Source organism: Schistocerca nitens, chromosome 2 (genome assembly GCF_023898315.1).
Source record: "Schistocerca nitens isolate TAMUIC-IGC-003100 chromosome 2, iqSchNite1.1, whole genome shotgun sequence".
Taxonomy (NCBI): domain Eukaryota; kingdom Metazoa; phylum Arthropoda; class Insecta; order Orthoptera; family Acrididae; genus Schistocerca; species Schistocerca nitens.
In genome coordinates, this window is record NC_064615.1 from 686,648,182 (window position 1) to 686,672,137 (window position 23,956).

General features: G+C 44.6%; 1 protein-coding gene across 1 annotated transcript in view; it reads left to right on the plus strand.

Annotated features, from left to right (window-relative positions):
• LOC126234558 (uncharacterized) overlaps positions 1-23,956 on the plus strand; it is a 51,143-nt gene that overhangs the window by 13,134 nt on the left and 14,053 nt on the right. Inside the window, exon 2 of the mRNA XM_049943261.1 lies at positions 4,330-5,216. Within this exon, the coding sequence (XP_049799218.1) occupies positions 4,356-5,216 (861 nt within the window). The 5' untranslated portion in view covers positions 4,330-4,355. The remainder of the gene's footprint in view (positions 1-4,329; positions 5,217-23,956) is intronic.

A 23,956-nucleotide genomic window follows, 5' to 3' on the forward strand; every position in this document is an offset into this window, starting at 1 on the left:
CCGAACTTCACTAATTCCCACCATATCTAACTTAAACCTATCAATTTCCCTTTTCAAATTTTCTAACCGACCTGCCCGATTAAGGGATCTGACATTCCACGCTCCGATCCGTAGAACGCCAGTTTTCTTTCTCCTGATAATGATGTCCTCTTGAGTAGTCCCCGCACGGAGATCCAAATGGGGGACTATTTTACCTCCGGAATATTTTACCGAAGAGGACGCCATCATCATTTAATCACACAGTAAAGCTGCATGCCCTTGGGAAATATTACGGCTGTAGTTTCCCTTTGCTTTCAGTCGTTCACAGTACCAGAACAGCAATGCCATTTTGGTTAGTGTTACAAAGCCAGACCAGTCAATCATCCAGACTGTTGCCCCTGCAACTAGTGAAAAGGCTGCTGCCCCTCTTCTGGAACCACACGTTTGTCTGGCCTCTCAACAGATACCTCTCCGTTGTGGTTGCACCTATGGTACGGCTATCTGTATCGTTGAGGCACGCAAGTCTACCCACCAACGGCAAGGTCCATGGTTCATGGGGGGGATCAGCGTGCTGTATCAGTCAAAAGTTGACAACTATAAACTGAATTTGGAAGTAAATGAAGCAAGAGAGTGTCGTATGCAAATAGGGCAAAATGTGAGGGGAAAAACCTAAAACATGCGACCACCTAACTTTTTTTTATTTATGTGCTCATCTGCCTCATCTGCTTCTCTGAAGATATTTCTTTCATTTCTTTAGTGTTGAATCCGAGGATTTTTGCAACAGATTGATTGGCAGTACTGTTGCCTAACTTTAGATCGTTACATCCTCTTCATTTCTGTTTAATATCTACGGCTGACATCATTTACACTTTGACCTATGCACTTTAGTTGTTGCCATTTTCTAGATTTTTTCCATTGCTCATATACTCCCTTCCACTATTGTAAGAAATATATGATTTGTGATCTTACTGCTCCCTTTGGCTATCAGGATGCGGCCTAACACCACGTTTCTAACGAATTATGTTTTTTCCTGTACTCAGTTCCCAGTGTCGAGGTCTGACAACCATGTACTGCCACACTCCAACAAATCATCCCCCGTTTTATCATAACTCTGTCGATTCCACCTAATGAACACTTGCAGTTACTGTGCCACATGGTTTTCATAAACATTTCTTGCAAACACTACAGGGTTCACTCATAATACATATGAAAGGTAGTAAGCTGTATTATACATTTATCAGTACATTATTTCTATAATTATCTTATCAAATTCTGAATAAGTTAATATTCACTGAAGAAGGGGGGGAATGTGCATTGCGGTATGGGTGCATGAACGTGTTTGATGTCTATTTGGTTATGAGTAGATATTTTGCAGAGAAACTAAGGTAACTTTCTGTTTAGTGTCATTAATGGCATCTCACAAAGCGTCTTATATGCTATGCATCACAAGTCTTTCCCAACACTTTTCCGCAGATGGTCATTTGTCTTGTGACAACGGCGTTGCCGCAGTAGGTACACCGGTTCCCGTCATATCACCGAAGCTAAGCGCTGTCGGGCGCGGCCGGCATTTGGATGGATGACCATCCGGGCCGTCATGCGCGGTTGCCAATTTTCTGGGTGCACTCAGCCTCGTGATGCCAACTGAGGAGCTATTCGACTGAATAGTAGGGGCTCCGGTCAGAGAAAACCATCATAACGACCAGGAGAGCGGTGTGCTGACCATACGCCCCTACTGTCCGCATCCTCAGGTGAGGATGAGATGGCGGCCTGAAGACGGAGTGCTTCATTAGTCTTGTACCAATGTTGAGCTAATTGGAACCATATTATTCTCCATAAAGAGTTGTCTGGCGTGGTAAGGTCCGAGCTTCGTAGTGGCCGTTTCAGTGGGTGCAGATGTTGATAAATCACACCCAATCCAGCGATTCTGAAATTTTTCATAAAGGGACTCAGGCACCCGAAGGAAAACGTGTGCTGCTGCTCTGTACTACTGTAGTCAAGAATGATATATGATGCCCTTGTTTTCGAGCTGAGGTATTAACCACGTCTGCAACATGTGCAAAGACAAATTTCCCATCACAAATCTTTCGAAAAATTATAGTCCAAAAAGGTATCGTGACGGCATTTTGGCCCAATTATGAGATGGGGAGTTTTCCCTTCTAACCTTTTCGTGTAATGATGATTTCCCTTAGATCAGAAAACTACTTTCCTCATGTGTGAACTACAATATATCGCACAAGTGAGGCGCGCAATTAGAAATAGCGCCACCAAGGTCTTCTTATTACTGCTTAAGGAAGTTATCAAATCATTCACAGACGCTATTTCATATCATTTCGTGTACATAAATCACACATTGTTGAACATTGTACTTGAAATTCAGCTCTTCTTTTGTCACATGAATCCCATTGTGATAGCTCAACTATTGAACTTTTTTCGAGATCGAAGTGTGATATCTCATCAATATGAAGAACAGTGTTAGAATACTAATTATAGCCATTTGGTTTCTCACGAAAGATACATTTCTGGCTCTGCACATAACCCTGGCTAGTTAAAACTGAGACACACACGCCGCTAAATGCTTCTCAACAGTGTATCTGTGTCTACTGATATCAAACAGCACCTATGGCATGTCAACTGAATCACTGCAATACTCAATCGAAACAATGTAAAACAGATACCTTCCACCACCTTCAAAGTAGACAGATGGATAAAACAGCTGTATATTTTCCAATAGTACGAAAGCAAGTGAGATGCGAAACTTCTTATATATATATATATATATATATATATATATATATATATATATATACTCCTGGAAATGGAAAAAAGAACACATTGACACCGGTGTGTCAGACCCACCATACTTGCTCCGGACACTGCGAGAGGGCTGTACAAGCAATGATCACACGCACGGCACAGCGGACACACCAGGAACCGTGGTGTTGGCCGTCGAATGGCGCTAGCTGCGCAGCATTTGTGCACCGCCGCCGTCAGTGTCAGCCAGTTTGCCGTGGCATACGGAGCTCCATCGCAGTCTTTAACACTGGTAGCATGCCGCGACAGCGTGGACGTGAACCGTATGTGCAGTTGACGGACTTTGAGCGAGGGCGTATAGTGGGCATGCGGGAGGCCGGGTGGACGTACCGCCGAATTGCTCAACACGTGGGGCGTGAGGTCTCCACAGTACATCGATGTTGTCGCCAGTGGTCGGCGGAAGGTGCACGTGCCCGTCGACCTGGGACCGGACCGCAGCGACGCACGGATGCACGCCAAGACCGTAGGATCCTACGCAGTGCCGTAGGGGACCGCACCGCCACTTCCCAGCAAATTAGGGACACTGTTGCTCCTGGGGTATCGGCGAGGACCATTCGCAACCGTCTCCATGAAGCTGGGCTACGGTCCCGCACACCGTTAGCCCGTCTTCCGCTCACGCCCCAACATCGTGCAGCCCGCCTCCAGTGGTGTCACGACAGGCGTGAATGGAGGGACGAATGGAGACGTGTCGTCTTCAGCGATGAGAGTCGCTTCTGCCTTGGTGCCAATGATGGTCGTATGCGTGTTTGGCGCCGTGCAGGTGAGCGCCAGAATCAGGACTGCATACGACCGAGGCACACAGGGCCAACACCCGGCATCATGGTGTGGGGAGCGATCTCCTACACTGGCCGTACACCACTGGTGATCGTCGAGGGGACACTGAACAGTGCACGGTACATCCAAACCGTCATCGAACCCACCATTCTACCATTCCTAGACCGGCAAGGGAACTTGCTGTTCCAACAGGACAATGCACGTCCGCATGTATCCCGTGCCACCCAACGTGCTCTAGAAGGTGTAAGTCAACTACCCTGGCCAGCAAGATCTCCGGATCTGTCCCCCATTGAGCATGTTTGGGACTGGATGAAGCGTCGTCTCACGCGGTCTGCACGTCCAGCACGAACGCTGGTCCAACTGAGGCGGCAGGTGGAAATGGCATGGCAAGCCGTTCCACAGGACTACATCCAGCATCTCTACGATCATCTCCATGGGAGAATAGCAGCCTGCATTGCTGCGAAAGGTGGATATACACTGTACTAGTGCCGACATTGTGCATGCTCTGTTGCCTGTGTCTATGTGCCTGTGGTTCTGTCAGTGTGATCATGTGCTGTATCTGACCCCAGGAATGTGTCAATAAAGTTTCCCCTTCCTGGGACAATGAATTCATGGTGTTCTTATTTAAATTTCCAGGAGTATATATATATATATATATATATATATATATATATATATGTGTGTGTGTGTGTGTGTGTGTGTGTGTGTGTGCGTCATAGTGATTATCTACGTAGGCTGTGATACAGTGTTGCATTCTGTCTACAGAACTGGTTCAGAGACGAGATAACATCATGGAGTCATCAACTGATACCCGAGTTCCTCCACCCTCATGGATAAATCACGATTTCATACAATCTGCCTTGAAGAATGCAGAACGAAAGAAAATTACCATCGATTCGATGAATGTCCAGTACGCAAATGCTGAAGGACTGGGCTATTCAAGTTTGATGTTCAGACTAACTGTCTTTCTGCGATATGAAGACAATGAAGAGACACAGAAGAAAACCCTAATAGTGAAAACACTTCTTGAATCTGGTGGATTGAAGGATCTAGTAGAAAAATTAGATATATTCAAGACCGAGGCAGAGATGTTGCATGATATAATACCACAGGTCCATGAGAAATTGTCAGCGCTGGAGAAAGAGGAGTTCCGGCCGCTGGCAGCCAGGTGCTACCAATGGGGTCGGCAGCCCGTGACTTTTCTCGTGTTGGAGGACCTGTCAGCGGCTGGCTTCAAACTGGCTCAGGCTGGCCAACCGCTAAACCTCAAACACTGTGCGGTCGTGCTGCGAGCATACGCCAGGCTGCATGCTGCTTCAGTCTATGTGCTCAACAAACAGCCCCATTACAAGGACAAATATAGTTTAAACCCGTTCACGGATGAAAGTACTTTGCAGTATCAGGCATCTCTAGCCACAAAGTATATAAATGGGTTAGCAAATGAGCTTGAAAAATGTCCTGGCTACGAACAATATTCAGAAAGATACAGGACATTTGCCAACCGCTACATGGATGTTACATATGAAAGGATGGAGCAGATCAAGAAGCAAACAAAGCTTCCAGTTCTGACCCACGGTGACTGCTGGAAGAACAACATGATGTTTAAGTACACGAATGAAGAAGTTTCAGAAGTACGGTTGGTTGACTTTCAGGTGAGGATGAACTTTTCTTGTTCAATAATATAACTCCTCATTTAATATTTTTGTTCAGTAATATAACTGCTCATCTAACGAACAATATTTTGTAATTTATTCGTAAAAGTGTCAGGGCAGAACACAACATAAAACACTTGGTTTGAAGTTTTGGCGAATATTGTTGTTGTATAGTAACTTACTCGATATGCAGTTGCCTACATGTATAGAGTTAATCCATTGAGTTCAGTATTTTCTAGATTGTTGGATATAAGGTCCGCCAGTTACGCAAAACCCCGTTATTTCAAAGTTCCCAAACATTTTTCAACACCTCTGTGCCATCGTCAGTGGGTTTCTGTTTTATTTAATCTGTAATGTGAACATTTTTACTAAATGATTACAAAATTACGGAAATATTTAATTCAAACAACTATTTGTTTCTGTTAGTTAATACCTTTACATTCGGTTTGCATGGTTTTGCAGGACCACTTGCGTATTATTTCGTACTGGTAGCTTGTCAACTGCAACCGAACGATGTTGATGAGAAATTGTGTTAGGAGTTAACCTATCATTTTATGCTTTAAGATGTAATTTAGTTCGTCGTGATATTTCGCGCAAATATTCGTTTTTACTTACGTTTTTGTATGGAAAACCCTTTTTCCTCAGCATTCTGGTGAAGTGCTCTAAAGCACACGTAATGTAACACATAATTCCAGAAATTTGGTCGTAAAAAGCACTTTACATTTCACCAAAACAGACTGTAATTGAGATTATTGTGTATCCCAGCTCAGTCAATGTTCATTTGTTCACCGGTGAGTCTGGCGCCAAGTTTCAATTTTGTTTATATTTTTCACGTTTATATTTTACACGTTTCAGGATACATCATCTTCTTGTATGATATTAAATGTTATCATAATTAATGAAATTACATTCGGTATTCTAAACGGCAGCTTCCAACAATGCCGCTTATTACAGTTCCGCTGCAATCATAATCTCCGCAATTGCTAAATCAGAAGTAAGCAAGCTTGTAGTACACGTAGTATTCCACATTATATCCACACAGTTTTTGTATCACGAGGCAGAGATAATCTCTCTCTATCTCTCTTTCTCGCAGTCCTAATGAGTCTTTGATCCATATGGACTATTGCTCAGTTACGCACAAACATTTGCGTCAAAAGACAGAAAGTAACAGAATATGTGTGATACTAAAATGCCATTTATGGAAGCAACAAATTTAAATGTCAATTAAATTTGGTTGCTACCAATTTAAAAGTTATTGTCGAATATTTTTAATTCACAGAAAATGAATGACTATTAACTGTGTTCATTGGAAACTAGACCAAAATTTGATACCTTAACCAACTGTACAGGGTTTCTCTATATTATGTTCAGGGTAGCTTGGATTCACAGAAAACTACCTCATTTGGTACAAGGTTGCTGACTTTCACATGTGGAGAGGCTAATATCTCACTCTACCACACTACCATGGAAGATCATACTAAATTCAGGTCTACTTATTAGGGAGCAGCATTGCAGAGCAAACCCCGGAATACAGACCTCAACATTAACCTATTCGCGATATATGGTTAAAATGGATAGTAAAATTTTGAAAATTACACTCAGAAAAGAGGAAATTGAAATAGCATGTAAAAATCACCATGGATGTTTTAAGACGTTACACTAATTTCGTTTGGTAAAGTGGTTGAATGTCCAGACTCCTAATTGGCATGAATAGACGGATTTGACGAAGCTTGATGGAGCTGGATGGAGTTTGTCGTCAGATGGATGGATGGATGCTGGAGGCTAAATGGAACTTTTGGAGGTTGATGTAGGACGAATCTTGCAGGAACCAGGAACCAGGTTGTACGAAACTGGGATGATCTCGAACCTCACGGCATCAAAGAGGACCAATAGGCCATGAAACTGTTTTAAACAATGGATCAGTCGGAGATCTTTATCTTAGATACTGCGAACGAATGGGCTAGTATCACATTTCTTCATCGGCTCCTTCATGAATTCAAGAGTTTCGGAAGAGGTATGGCCCATGTCAGTGTTCACTTCATAGCAATGGATTTTATGTATTTTTAAATAAGTCTTACTAAAGTAAATCACTGCTTATGATCATTTCATTACAAACGGGTGTTCTTCGGCTGTATGAAGTTGGTAGATCATCCAGTAACTTTTCTAACTTATACCAATAACTCGACGTATACTAATTTTTCATATGAGCCGATATTCAAGAAAGATAATTCTTCATATTAGGAGTCCTTCTCTCTATGCATCAATATCACATTATAATCCTTTGTAGAAAATTTTTGTATCTCCAAAATAAATATTCTACTGGGAAATGCTTCCGACGAAGACTATACATCACCTTGTCTTCTTATCACTTTTATTCTTTCATCATACATTTTTCACTTAAACTCCTATGCCTTATCAATTTCATTTCAGACCACGTCCGCATCTGAATTCACTTTAGAGCAGATAGATTCATTAATTCCATTTACGTTCGTGATCATCTGAAATCAAATAAATCACACAAACATATATATATATAAGGGATTTCATCTTCCTGAAAGTAAAATTCATTAAGATCAGAAATCATCAAATCAGTCCCAATCTACACCTTATATGCCAATCAAATTGCAACTGTACTAATTCGGAAGAATGAAGCAAAATTTAACTGTTCATTATCGATGATTCCTGCACTCCCTAAAATGTCACCATCATTAAAAATCTTAATATCTCCTTCGAGTAAGTTCAATCGATTCAGGTACATGCATGAATCTGTGTGGATAAAACATCCTACATTAAAACATAAATAATTAAAATTCAAGAGCACACAGCCATACAGATATATAAAGGGTGAAAAGTATTTAAACCGACAAACTCTGGGAGGTTGTAGGGGATATCAAAACAAAAATTTTTCCCTAGTTTCATTTTCTCCTATGAGGATTATTTAAACCGGTGGACGTTGTATTATGCTCTTGAGTTGTTAGAGGCAGTATTACGATCTTCAGCTGTTAGAGGGCGTATTACGCTCTTCAGTTGTAGGCAAGTGCTGTCCACCTGTGTAATAGCGTATTGTCTCTGTTTACTAACGGAGCGATACACCTGGAGTGAGTACACTGATATGGCTGGTGCGTACTACGTAGCGCACCACAACGGACTAGCTGCACAGCGGGTTTATCAACAACAATATCCTAATCGCCGTATCCCGCATCATATGACCTTTGCTGCAGTGAACCAACGTCTGCGTGACACTGGGTCATTTAGCAGATTACGTGGATAGGGACGCCGCCGCACGGTTAGAACGCTGCAATTTGAGGAAGCTGTCTTGCAGCATTTGGAGCGGGATCCTTCAACCAGCAATCGTGCCATTTCACGTAACATGGGGACGAATCAAACGAATGCAAGGTCCTTCGAGAGTAATTGTTACGTCCATTTCACTTACAGCGTGTCCAAAACCTGGAACCAGTTGATTATCCACCCAGAGCACAGTTTTCGCAGTGGTACCTGGAACAGTGTGAAATGCATCCTACATTCCCATCCTCTGTGTTGTTGGGATCTGTTTAATTGGGCCGTATCTGCTACCTAGGCCATTAAATGGCAGGCACTGTTACAATTTTCTCGCCAGAGCATTGCCAGAATTGCTGGAAGACATGCCGCTCCGTTCAAGACAACGCATGTGGTTCCAACATGACGGGGCCCCGGCAGATTTCAGTCGTCGTGTGAGTCGATTCCTGGACCGACGGCTCCCCGAAACGTGGATTGGCAGAGGTGGTCCTGTACCATGGCCTGCTCGATCCCCAGATATGTCCCCTCTGGACTTTTTTGTGTGGGGAGAGATGCGCAACCTTGTTTACGCAACTCCTGTTGCATCAGAAGAGGATCTGGTTGCCCGGATAGTAGCTGCAGCAGGAACAATTCAGGATACTCCTGGGGTTTTTGGCCGTGTCAGACAGAACATGATCCGACGGTGTAACCTTTGTTTACGTGTCAATGGAGGCATTTTTGAAAATCTACTGTAATTGAAATTGGGTTGTGTTAATGTGTTGTCTCTTGGTCATAAAATGGAAAAGTGTTTGTTGGTTTAAGTAATTTGCCGCCAGAGAAATCTTCCTTTACCGGTTTAAATACTCCTCATAGGAAAAAATGACATTAGGAAAAATATTTGTTTTGATGTCCCCTACTACCACCCAGAGTTTGTCGGTTTAAATACTTTTCACCCTGTATACACTCTTTCTAAAAATAATTAACTTGGTCGTCACTAAAAAAATTAATTAGTTACTAATTAGATAACCTACATTACTTCTCTAAAGTACTCACTATGTAGTATATCGTCTCTTACTAGTAACCTTGATCTAACTATAAGTGCGTCATAGTCCAACGCCTAACACAATTACTATAAATTTAATCATAGTCCACCACTCCTCACTATGTAATTCCTAATTACTATGAATTTAATCATCACAGCTCTTTTCACATGGTTAATCCGTTCACATGACATTTTTTAATATCCCTATGTTGATACAGTTATCTGATACGTAGAATTTCTAGATACGCCAATAAATACGTACCGGGGTTTGGAATCTTCACAATTACCAATGGTCTAGTCTATAATAACTGCCACTCCTTACTCTTTCTGGTAAGTAATGAAGATCACGGGTGTGCTCGCAGCAATACTTTTCGCCGATCCTGAATTTGCATCCGTTTGAGTTTTCTGTAATAAACCTCTTTGCACAGGGTTATGATACGTGAATTGGGATGGAAGTCATTACACCAAAGACGTTTTTCGTCGCGGCGAGATCTAATTACGAAATTTCAGTCACCAACTTTCTCTTCCAAATGCGAAAATATTTTGTTGGGCCCAACTTACGTAGGTAGGAATGATCATCAAAATAAAATAAGAGAAATCAGAGCTCGAACAGAAAGGTTTAGGTGTTCGTTTTTCCCGCGCGTTGATCGGGAGTGGAATAGTAGAGAGATAGTATGATTGTCGTTCGACGAACCCTCTGCCAAGCACTTAAATGTGAATTGCAGAGTAGTCATGTAGATGTAGATTTAGATGCAGGTCCTGGCCTTCTCGATGAGATTAACCACAGCTTGTCTAGTTTTCTCTTCCCAAGGTATGTCTGTATGTTCTACCTTCGGAATTTTATCTGTCCGTAAATTTCTTTCCTTTCTTCTAAACATCAGGTCATCAGGCGTGAAACTGGTTGAGTCGTGAGACAAGTTGTTCATAATTTCCTCTTCTGCAGGTTTCTTAAGACGCCAGGGAACCGGATATAAGCTGTGACAGTATGTCCTATGTAGCATAACGTCAATACGACAGACATATCTTTTAATAATTCCCAGTTTTCTTTAAAAGCAACCGAATGAGACAATTGGAGGCTTGATAACTGTTGCTACTATTCAGGAGTGAGGTGAATACATTACTTTAGTTTCTCGATTACTTGATCTGAAAATGCAGATGCTTTAATTGTGTTCAGGGAAAACTTTTTCGGCGTTCGTTTTTTGTGATGATGAAGCTTATGCGGGCCGCATGGTAATACCGCTCATGTACTCCCTCTTTCCTTATTAAGTCAACCTCCAATGAAGCACCGTCGATCCAAAATTTCGCTTACCCCGCTGAGAAGTCGGTGCCTCGGTCCCTCTCTGGTATGTTACTAATGCCCAGGATACAATCCACATCAATTTTTCAACAATCAGGGACGTGAATGTAATTGTTTCATTTCCCAATTTCAATTTCTAATCTTGAATCATGTTTAAGGCTCGTAAGATTCTGCAGTTCACCACTGGAATATTAGTAGTTTTTCTTTTCGCGACAGCTTTTCGAAAAAGGCGCTCGATATTACCTTAGCCGAATTTCCCGTGTCTAAAGCTACGGTGATTGACATCCCACGATTGTAAACACGATTTCTGACACTGGAATGGGAGAATTAAGCATGTCACACAGACATCCTCACATAATTACTCCGATAATTCCTTTCCATCGATGTATCGTAGCGCCAGCAACTGCAGGTCGTAGACATTGTTAGATCCCTGAACGCGTCACTGGGACTCGAGGCAGTCACGATTAGTTTGTTGGACGAACTTCACAGCCACTACTTGCGTCGTCTGTTACCTCCGTCATTATTGGTGTCTCTGTGGTGTCTCCGCCAGACACCACACTTGCTAGGTGGTAGCCTTTAAATCGGCCGCGGTCCGTTAGTATACGTACGACCAGCGTGTCGCCACTATCAGTGATTGCAGACCGAGCGGCGCCACACGGCAGGTCTAGTCTAGAGAGACTCCCTAGCACTCGCCCCAGTTGTACAGCCGACTTTGCTAGCGATGGTTCACTGACTACATACGGTCTCATTTGCAGAGACGACAGTTTAGCATAGCCTTCAGCTACGTCATTTTCAACGACCTAGCAAGGCGCCATAATCTTCAAGAATGTATTCTGAAAAGATAATATTGTGAATCAGGTACCGTCAAGAGCGACGTTCATCATTAATGGATTAAAGTTAAGTATCAAACTAATTACGTCCGCTTTCTGAATTATAATTCCTTGTCATGTTCCATACCTCACGTCAGTATAGTACTTCCCTCCTCACGCCAGCCTGCGTGAGCTAAAACGCGTGCATTTCGGCCTCCATTAGTAACACGTTGTTGGCTCTTCTGCCAACACAACAGTCTACATGTGCCAATCTCCTGGTGTGGTGCAGACTGCGGCTGATTATGTCTTTGCTGTTGCCGGAAGGTATTGTTCTAAAACTGCCTAGTTGACAGTTGGTGGTTGCTAGGTTGGACTGGATTATACCTCCGATCGTCTCTATTAAATTTGTTTCGGGCCCGTCGGAAGTCACAACCGTTTCCAGTGTTGATATTCCAACTATTGTTCGGATTACCATTTGGTACATTGCCTGGATTTGCTTTATCCATTTGGTTGGCCCTTTGCACATTATAACCATTTATGTGGCCAGTTGGTGAGTGATAGACACCAGTGTTCGCATTATTATACTCGTTATTCGATCTTGACGTGGACTTCATGGCTTCCTGCATCAGGTTGATCGAATTTAACACAAATACAAATTACTTCAAATTTTCGTCTGAAACATTAACCAGGTGATTTCTGACACAGGCCGATAATCTAGCTTTTAATATTCTCAATACATTCTGTTGTGTTAACACATCGTCCTAGTAGCGACAGTTATTAAGAAACTTATCGAAGTACTTTCTTAATGTCCCTTGCTTAAATGAGAATTGTTCAGGGTAAGATACTTGTTGATGCGACGGGTAGAATACTTCTTGATGCGACTTTTGTTGAGTTCCGCGAGACCAATATTTTACTGAGAATGTCGGTTCATATTTATTGTAAGTTCGACAGATTCACATGCGTCGGTTGCCTATAGGGCTCCGTCTTGAATACAACCTGATACATAGCTTATCTTTTGTGCGTCAGTCCAGTTCCTTGGCAGAGCTACCCTGAAGATTCGCACGAACACTACGGGATTTATCGTCCTCCTATAGGTATTAAATACCTGAAATTGCCGATACTCGGGCATTTTCTTTTCGATATTAGGTGTAGAATACATGTACTGGCCTGTAGCGTCTTATTGTGGCCAGAATAGGGGGCTGTATTATGGCGAATACACGTTTTTTCCGAAACTGGATGCTTCGCCTATACTTTGTTGTCGTGGGGCTTGATATATCTTGCTGCTACAGTTCACAGCCACTCGAAGCTATTCTAGCTTTCCTTTGGTCACCTTAATAGATTTCTCGACTTGTTCCTTCTAATCCTTTCTTAAAGAAATTCATCCGAGCATAAGGATGAGACAGCAGATTTTACACCATCTGTTATTGCCTGATTCAGTTGCTGTTTCTTCGCTTTTTCCCAGTTCTCGATCTCCTCCTCTTAAGTACCTCAAAAATTACACTACTTGCCATTAAAATTGCTACACCAAGAAGAAATGCAGATGAGAAACGGGTATTCATTGGACAAATGTATTATACTAGAACTGGTATACGATTATCTTTTCACGCAATTTGAGTGCATAGATCCTGAGAAATCAGTACCCACAACAATCACCTGTGGCCGTAATAACGACCTTGATACGCTTGGGCATTGAGTCAAACAGAGCTTGAATGGCATGTACAGGTACAGCTGCCCATGTAGCTTCAACACGATACCACAGTTCTTCAAGAGTAATGACTGGCGTATTGTGACGAGCCAGTTACTTGGCCACCGTTGACCAGATGTTTTCAATTGGTGAGAGATCTGGAGAATGTGCTGGTCAGCGCATCAGTTGAACATTTTCTGTATCCAGAAAGGCCTGTACAGGACCTGCAACATGCGGTCGTGCATTATCCTGCTGAAATGTAGGGTTTCGCAGGAATCGAATGAAGGGTAGAGCCACGGGTCGTAACACATTTCAAATGTGACGACCACGATTGAAAGTGCCGTCAGTGCGAACAAGAGCTGACCGAGACGTGTTACCAATGGCACCCTATACCATCACGCCGGGTGATACGCCAGTATGGCGATGACGAATATACGCTTCCAATGTGCGTTCACCGCGATGTCGCAAAACACGGTTGCGACCATCATGATGAGGCCGGCCGAAGTGGCCGTGCGGTTAAAGGCGCTGCAGCCTGGAACCGCAAGACCGCTACGGTCGCAGGTTCGAATCCTGCCTCGGGCATGGATGTTTGTGATGTCCTTAGGTTAGTTAGGTTTAATTAGTTCTAAGTTCTAGGGGACTAATGACCTCAGCAGTTGAGTCCCATAGTGCTCAGAGCCATTTGAACCATTTGAACCATCATGATGCTGTAAACAGAACCTGGATTCATCCAAAAAAATGACGTTTTGCCATTCATGCACCCAGGTTCGTCTTTGAGTACACCATCGCAGGCGCTCCTGTCTGTGATGCAGCGTCAAGGGTAGCCGCAGCCATGGTCTCCGAGCCGATAGTCCATCTGCTGTAAACGTCGTCGAACTGTTCATGCAGATGATTGTTGTCTTGCAAACGTCCCCATCTGTTGACTCAGGGATCGAGACGTGGCTGCACGATCCGTTACAGCCATGCAAATAAGATGGCTGTCATCTCGACTGCTGGTGATACGAGGCCGTTGGGATCCAACACGGCGTTCTGTATTACCCTCCTGAACCCACCGATCCCATATTCAGCTAACAGTCATTGGATATCGACCAAGCGAGCAGCAATGTCGCGATACGATAAACCGCAATCTCGATAGGCTACAATCCGACCTTTATCATAGTCGGAAACGTTATGGGACGCATTTCTCCTCCTTACACGAGGCATCATAAAACGTTTCACCAGGCAACGCCTGTCAACCGTTGTTTGTGTATGAGAAATCGGTTGGAAACTTTCCTCATGTCAGCACGTTGTATGTGTCGCCACCGGCGCCAACCTTGTGTGAATGCTCTGAAGAGCTAATCATTTGCATACCACAGTATCTTCTCCCTGTCGGTTAAATTTCGCGTTTGTAGGACGTCATATTCGCGGTGTAGCAGTTTTAATGGCCAGTAGTGTACTTTTTGATTTCACCTTCCTGTTCTGAGGAAACATCTTTCACTGTTTTTCTGAGGCTAGCCACCGTTTCTTCTACCTAATTCTGTCGATTCATAATTTCATTCAGACAATCACCTATCTTTTCGATCTCTATCGGAAATTTGTCTTGAGCCTGTTGCAACTCTAATAACTCATTCGACATGGCCTCGTGCTTTCCGATAAGATCAGGCATCTTTTCTTGCATTTAGTTCTGATTCTGCACGATCAGTGGTATTAAGTCAACCTGTGTCTAGATTTCAGACTGTGCCTGCGGCATGTGATCGACTATAGTTTTCATATCTTTTTGCGCTTGTACCATTGTCGACTATACAAGACGTACAAGACATATTAACAAATAGCATACTAAGCTTTTGCATAATTGGAGAGAAGGGATCAATCGCAGGAGCCGGGCATTTAGCTAGATCCTGCACAGCAGCTGACTGCATTTAGCTTTCTTGTTCCGCTCGCATTTTAAACTGCGCGAATGAAAACCATGAGATGTTGCCATCTGTTTCGTAAACTTTACTTGTATTACTAACACAGACAATAAACTTAGTCACTATTTTACACGCACTTCACAAACTACCGCTACAGAAATTTGTCTGCAGAATGATGGCGAAAATGGAAAAATATCCTTTACATAGAAGAGCATGAGGGTCCTTGCCACTTCTACTCACCACAAGACTCAAGTTGATAGCATAAAAGACGATGAAAGGTAACTGGTTAGGCGTCCTGCCTTCATATTTATCTTCCGTCGAATTTCTGGTCTGTAATTCGCATGTGTTGGACCTGCGTAATCTGTAGTACTCGTTCCGTTGTGGTATGGATTAATTTTGTATTTGACGTAACGAATTCCTCTTTTGCAGAAATATTTTTCTTGCTCTTTTATATCGTCTCTCTTTCGACCGACGTTAGTTATTTTGCAGTCCAATAGTGTTACTTTGCTGCCTCAATAGCAAAATTCATTTACCATTTTTGGTGTCTCATTCGCCGATCTAATTCCCACAGCATCGTTTGAATTTATTCGAGAACACTCCATTATTCTAGTTCCACTTTTATAAACTTGCAGCTTATAATCTCTTCTCAATACGCTATTCATTCCGTTAACTTCTCTCTAAGTCATTAGCCGTCTCTGACAGAATGTCATTGGCCAACCGCCGAGTCCTTTTTTCTTCTCCCTGGACTTTAATTACCCTCCAAATTCCTTCTTAGCTTCTTCCACATGTCGCTCAGTTTACAGATTGAATGACATTGGGGATAGGCTAGAACCCTGTGTGACGCCCATCTGAACTTTTGTTTAGTTTTACAGCTCTAATATGTTTTCTGTGCAAATTGTGCTACCTCCATAATCCCTGTGTTTCAGCCCACATAGTCAAAAGCTTTCTCCAAATCTGCAAGTGATATAATGGTAGGTCTCCCTTTATTCAATGTCTTCAAAGATAAGCTGTAGTGTCAGTACCGCCTCGCGTGCTCCTGCAGTTCTTGGGAACCCGAATTGATCCACCCTAAAGTCAGCCTCTACCAGTGCATTCTTTCTACTGTAAATACTTCTCGCCAGTATTTCGCAACCGCGACTTATGAAACTGATAGCCGGCAACTACAGTTTTTTTGTATTAAATTCTTCTTGCAATCTGAGGGTATTTCCACTGTCTCCCACATCTAGCACACGAAATGGAATGGTTTTGGGACTGGCTCTTCCAAGCGTATCAGCAGTTCAGACGGAATGTCATCTACTTCAGGAGCCTTGTTCCGAGTTAGGTCTCTCAGTGCTTTGTCAAATTCTTCTCGGAGTCTCATACCTCATCTTCACCTACTACCTTTTCCCTTTGTACATAATTGCCCTCATTTCCATTACTTAGACCCTCTACATATTCCATGTGTCTTTCAACTTTCGCTTCTTTGCTTAGCACTGATTTCCCACACAAGCTTTTAATACCCGTACAAGTTTCTCTTCTTACTCAAAAGGTATTTTTAATATTTTTGTAGGTGGTCACTACCTTTCACCTCATTGTACATGATTCTATAGACTTGCGTTTGTCCTATATCCCTTCCTGCTTAGCCATTTTGCATTTTCTGTGAGTCTTACTTTTAGTCGCCTCCATACCCTTTCGTCTGCTTCATTTCCATTTTTTTTTTTTTTTTTTTTTTTACATTTCTCCTTACATCAGTTACTTTTAGTATAGATGCGATACGCAAGGATTTTTAATTATTTTTACCTATTTAATTCTATGCTGCCTTCTCTATTTCATCTCTCAAAGCTACCCATTCGTTCCCTACTGCATTCCTTTCTCCTTTTCAGTCGGTCTTTGTCCTATGTTCACTTCTATACGCTCATCAAACGCTGGTTGTTTCAACTTATCAAGGCCCCCCGTCCTGAATTTCCTATCCTTCTGCAAATTATTTAGTTTTAATCTATAGTTGGTAACCAGGTAATTATGGTCAGAGACTACATCTGCCGCTTGAAATGTTCACAGTTTATAATCTGGTTCTGAAATTTCTGTCTTAGCAACAAATAATCTGATTGTGTAAGGTGGCTACAATTTTGCACCGTACAAGCACTCATCCACATACTTTGCCGTGATCTACAACCACATTATGTATTATTTGATAGGTAGCACATCATATATATGAATATATAAAGGAGACTGACATTGTCACTTACGTCTTGTAAATAAGTGTTAACGCTTATTGCATGAAAGGTGACAGAGTGGCATTATTATAAAAACGGCGTAATGAATGATTGCCTATACTAGTAGAGGTTCGAACGACAGTGGAAATGAAATGTCAGACGGAACTCAAGTCCTGGGTGGAACGCCCACAAAGGTGTGTTGGTCCTGCTTAAACGCAGCAAATAACAAGACGGACATTATAGCACCTAAGTGCTGGAGTACAATAGAGTCGCGACGGGCCGGTTGGATTATACATACTTTGAGACGTTATCTGAACTCCGTCCTTGTGGCTGGGAGTTCGAGTTTCTCGTCTGTAGAACACTCAGAGGAGAATACAGTATTAGAGTATATTAGTCAGAGGACCGCCTTCTGCCAACCTAGTGTCTGAAAGAGTTTATTTGTGGTTGGAATTCTTCCATCATCGGGGTCGAGTACGAGAACCATCACTTCGACGCACCGGACGCAGTACATACGGTGATATCGCAAATTGCTTCGGCTGTGATCATGCTGTGATCACGTTAGTTTATTTCCACTGAGGTCCCACACCACCATCTTTGAAAGTAGTGTCTTCTAGTGTTTGGTAAGTAGATGATGTTAGTCATTTCGCATTATTGATAATAATAAGGAGCAGATTTGAGCAATTGATTGGTAATTTTACTTGGGAAATGTAAACTGTGTAATATAAAGGTTTTTTCTAATCTACAACAAATTTATAAGCAGGAACAAAGTTTGTCATTTACTAGAATTAGTTGCGTATATCATTCATTTATGTTTAGATGGTAATTTATAGAATTCAGAGATTCTAATATCTGAAACTTCCTGGCAGATTAAAACTGTGTGCCCGACCGAGATTCGAACTCGGGACCCTTGCCTTTCGCGGGCAAGTGCTCTACCAACTGAGCTACCGAAGCACGACTCATGCCCGCTACTCACAGCTTTACTTCTGCCAGTACCACGTCTCCTACCTTCCAAACTTTACAGAAGCTCTCCTGCGAACATTGCAGAAGTAAAGCTGTGAGTTACGTACATTGCATAGGGTGAAGCAACACAGGGGGAATGCTACTAAGTACCACATTTAGGTTTCTAAAGTGTGCAGATATGTACGTGATTTGGTTATCGTTTTGTTTTTGATGTTCAGTAAAGTTGGGTGGTGGGTTCGAAGTTTAAAGGGACCAAACTGCATGGTCATCGGTCCCTTGTTCCATTGCACCAAGTACATGGGTTAAAATTGAAAACATACGATGATTGACATCACAGGAGTTCGAGAGGGAGAAAAGAAACACCAGGGACAACAGAAGACAAGAAGAGCACAGACATACAAGAAACAGGCAGAAGAGCTTAAAACAGTAGAGCAGATGACCCGGGCTGGCTGATCATGAGGATAAAAAAGGATGAACCAGCCACTCTGCAACATATTAAAATCTCTAACTTAAAATGACGAGGATAGAAAGCACGGGCAGACAAAAAACAGGAAATAAAACTTAAGCTGAGGAATAAAAATCAGTGTCACGTATAAAATGTAGAACCAAGTTAGCTGTGGAGGTATCGTCTCCTAAAATGGAAGGAAGGGAGTCAGGGAGATTAAAATTACTTCTTAGAGCGGCGAGATGTCTCCTAAAACAGAAGTAGATTCCATCTTAGAACGGCGAGATTTGGACAGTCCACCAAAAGGTGGGCCACTGTCAAACGTGAGCCACAGCGACAACATGGTGGGGCCGCACGCCAGAGAAAATGGCCATGCGTCAGCCAATTGTGGCCGAATCGAAAGCGGCAGAGGACCACAGATCCCTGCGAGAAGCCTGCAGAAAAGACTTTCACTCATTTGTGCTCTGCTTGACGGCGTGGAGTTTATTGGGCGTAACTAAGCTGCGCCATTCAGCATCCCAAATCCCGAGAACTTTGCGGCGTAACACCGATCGGAGGTCAGGTTCAGATATGCCAATCTCCAGAAGCGGCTTACCAGTGGCCTGTTTGGCCAGGCTGTCAACAAGCTCATTTCCCGGGATTCCGATATGCCCCAGGGTCCATAGAAAGACTACTGATCAACCAGATCATTCGAGAGAATAAACCGACTCCTGTATGGAAACTACCAGAGGATGGCGTGGGTAGCAGTGATCAATGGCCTGTAAATCACTCAGCGAATCACTGCATACCATGTAGGACACACTGGGGCAGGAACGAATATGTTCAAGGGCACGAGAGATGGCCACCAGCTCGACAGTCAAGACACTGCAGCCATCCGGCAAGGAGCACTGTTCGACATGGGCCGAGTGAGCATAGGCAGCGCCGACGCGGCCATCAACCAGCGAGCCGTCAGTATAGATGGCTTCAGAACCCTGGGATTTGTCAAGGATGGATAAGAAGTGACTGCAGAGTGCCTCAGGGGAAACAGAGTCCTTACGAAAGCGTGATAGATCCACTCATAGTTCCGGCCGAGGCATACACCATGGAGGCATTTGTTTATGGACCCGCATGAGACGCTGGAAAGGTAAGGACTCGAGTTCCAACAGTAGGGAACGAACACATACAGCGATCGTTATCCCTGACTGGGGCCACTGTTCCGGGAGATGAACCACAGTGCTCGGGAACAAAAGATGGTAATTCGGATGCTGAGGACAGCTATGGATGTGCACTGCATAGTGGGCGAACAGTTGGTGGCACCTGATGTTCCATGGAGGGACTCCAGCCTCCACCAGGAGACTGGCCACTGGACTTGTTCGAAAAGCGCCAGACGCTACACGGACCCTGCAGTGGTGCACAGGATCAAGTACCTTTAATGCCGAGGGTGCTGACGAACCGTACACTACACTCCCATAGTCGAGTCATGACTGAACTAGGGCTTTGTAGAGCGCAGCAATGTAGAGCGATCTGCCCCCAAAGTGGTGTTGCTCAGGCAGCGGAGGGTGTTAAGATGCCGCCAGCACTTTCGCTTAAGCTGACGAATGTGTGGGAGCCATGTTGGTCGGGCGTCGAAAACCAGTCCTAAAAAGGGATACGTTTCGACTACCCATAGTAGATGTCTATTAACACAAAAGGAAGCGTCAGGGTGGACAGTCCGTCGCTGACAGAAGTGCAGAACACAGGTCTTGTCGGCAGAGAAGTGAAACCCAAAGTCGAGAGCCCATGACTGCACTTTCTGAATGGCTCCCAGTAGTCGGCGTTCAGCAACACCAACGGTTGAGGAACTGAAATAAAGGCAGAAATCGTCAGTGTATAAGGAGGGCTGCTGCTAGGCCACTTATAGCGACCAAAAACAGTGGAACGCTCAATACAGTGCCCTGCAGAATCCCATTCTCTTTGATATGGGAGGAGCTAAAGGAGACTCCTACTTGAACTCGGAAGGTGGGAGGGAGAGAAAGTTCCATATAAAAATCGGGAGCAAGCCACGGAGGCCCCACTCGTCCAGTGTGGAAAGGACGTGGTTGTTCAAGGTCATGTCATAGGCCTTCCATAACCCAAATAACACGGCAATCAGATGTTGGCGCCTGGAAAATGCCGTGTGGACTGCAGACTCAAGGCACACCAAATTATCCACATTGAGCGGCCTTAGTGGAAACCGTCCTGGGATGGAGCCAGAAGGCCCTGAGACTCCAGGAGCTAACACAACCTCCGGATCACCATTCATTCAAGTAGTTCGCAGAGAATGTTGGTGAGGCTAAGGGGGCGGTTGCTGTCCACCTCCAGTGGGTTCTTCCCAGCTTTCAAAACGGGGATTACGATGTTCCCCGCCATTGCGGTGGGAACTCACCCTCAACCAAGATACGGTTGTAAAGGTCAAGGAGGCATCACTGGCAGTCCACTGAGAGGTGTTTGAGCATCTGACAGTGGATGCAAAAGGCCCGGAAGCTGTATCAGGGCAAGTGGCTAGAGCACTTTGGAATTCCCTGTCACTGAACAGAACGTTGTACAATTCAGGCTGGCGCGTTCGAAATGAAAGGCTCCGACGTTCCAACTGCTCTTTCAGGAAGCGGAAGGCCAGTGGGTAATTCGCAGAAGCGGAACTCTGCACAAAATAATCTGCTAAGCGGAGTCAATACAGACTGCTCCATTCAGTGAAAGCACAGGTATGCTGACAAGGGTCCGATAGCTGTAGAGGCGCCTAATCTTGGCCCAAACCTGTGATGGAGAGATACGGAGGCCAGTGGTGGAGATATATCTTTCCCAGCACTCCTGATAGTTTTGGTGAATGATGCAGTGGGTCCTTGCATGGAGCCATTTAAAGGCGATGAGGTGTTCCAATGAGGGATGTCTCTTGTGACGCTGGAGCACCCGCCTGCAATCTTTAATCGCCTCAGCGATCTCATGCGACCACCAAGGCACAGTCCTCCGCCGAGGGGACCCAGAAGAAAGGGAATGGCAGATTCTGCTGCAGAACTGAAGCCAGTGGTGACCGAGTGAACCACCGCATCAATGTCGTCATTAGAAAGAGGCCCAATACTGGAAATGGAGGAGAACAAGTCCCAATCAGCCTTATTCATAGCACATCTGCAGGAGCGACCAGAAGAGTGACGCTGTGGCAGTGACAGAAAGATCGGAAAGTGGTTACTACCACACAAGTCGTCATGCACACTCCATTGGATAGACGGTACGAGGCTAGGGCTGCAGATCGAAAGGTCGATGGCTGAGTATGTACCATGCACCACACTGAAATGTGTGAAGGCACCATCGTTTAAAAGGGAAAGGTCGAGCTGTGCCAATACATGCTCAATGATGCTGCCTCAGCCTGTTGCCTCTGATCCAACCCACAGAGGGTTATGAGCGTTGAACTCGCCCAGTAACAGAAAAGGTGGTGGCAATTGGGCTATCAGTGGAGCCAGGTCATGCTATTGGACATCACCATCCGATGGAAGATACAGACTGCAGACAATGACAGCCTGAGGCGTCCACACCCGAACAGCATCAGCCTCTAAAGGTGTTGGTAGAGGGACAGACTCGCTGTGAAGGGAGTGAAGAATGTAGATGCATATATCACCAGATACCCTTTTGTAAGCTGTCTGGTTCCTATAATAACCCAGATGGCCTCAGAGAGTGGGGGTTCACATTGGCAGAAACCAAGTTTCTTGAAGAGCAATGCAGAGGAAAGGGTGAAGGCTGAGAAGGTGTCGGAGCTCAGCAAGATGGTGGAAGAACCGTTGCAGTTCCACTGGACGATGACATTGTCCATGGCTGAGAAAGGCGTGAAGGGACTGTGGAGGCAGATTACGCTCCTGGGTAGCCTGATGACAACGCCAGAGTACCTGTGCAAGTTCCATTGATTGTGTCTGAGGGACCAGCAAGATCTAGGTCCTCAGTCGACGCCAGAATCTCAACCTCATCCTCATATGCAGAGCTTGAAGGTTGTGGTGGGGGTGAGTTCCACCTCAAGTTCCTCGGCCTTAGAGGTGTTCCACTTGGACTTCTTGGGTTTCACTGCCTGGGAGGGCTTCACCGATTCAGTCTCCGGGATGGAGGAGGATCGCAAAGCCCTACGAACAGCTGCTTGTGGGCAGTTATGCCACTCTTGGGCATCAGGCTTCCTGCTCGTGGAAACCTGGGAAGGGAAGAACCCAAGGGACCCCTCGTGAGCGAGAGGAGCTGAAGAAATGGGACACTTCTCCGGCTTAGATGCGGGGATGGACGTCCCTGATGGGTGTGGGGGTGTTGCTCCTGAGGTAAGTGGCGCAGGAGCAACAGGGTGGGTAGTGCCCTCCATGGGCAAGGGGTCATGTGGCGTTCTGGCTGGAATTCGCTAAACTGATGGGGTTAGCAAGGTTGTTGTAGTGGTGACATAAGTCATTTTCACAGGATGTAGTCAGTCATATTTCCTCTTAGCCTCAGTATAGGTCAGTTGGTCCAGGGTCTTGTATTTCATAATTTTTCGCTCTATCTGCAAGATCCTGCAGGCTGGCGAGCAAGGTGAATGATGCTCTCCGCAGTTGACACATATGGGAGGTGGGGCACATGGAGTATTGGGATGTTATGGGCGTCTGCAGTCTCAACATTTGAGGCTGGAAGTACAGAGGGAAGACATATGGCTGAACTTCCAGAACTTAAAGCACCACATCGGGGGAGGGATATAGGGCTCGACAGCAAAGTGGTAGACCATCACCTTAACCTTCTCCGGTAATGTATCACCCTCAAAGGCCAAGATGAAGGCAGTGGTAGCAATCTGGGGGTCATATTTCTCAGCGTTAAATTGAGCCCGAGAGCACTTAGAGATTACTGGCTGCTGGCCACCAGCGAGAGATGGTGTACCACGCTTCATTGTGGGTCATCCGCTCTGATGCCACCCACTCCGACCAAGGGTCCTCCCCACGGGCGCCACCCAGCCTCAGCAAGGGCCACATGGCGTTATGGCCATTGCCGGGAGTCCCGATACGCCAGGGAGATAGGTATCTACTCCTTGGCATACGTAGGGAGTTAATGGCGTAGGCATCAGCAGAGCGATCCCTATGTTGTCAGGGGGCTACAACCAACAGGATACATGGCGGCCCCACTACAATGGACTGGCTACCGCGCTGGATATTTGGTGAAAGGAAGTCCATGGTCGTCG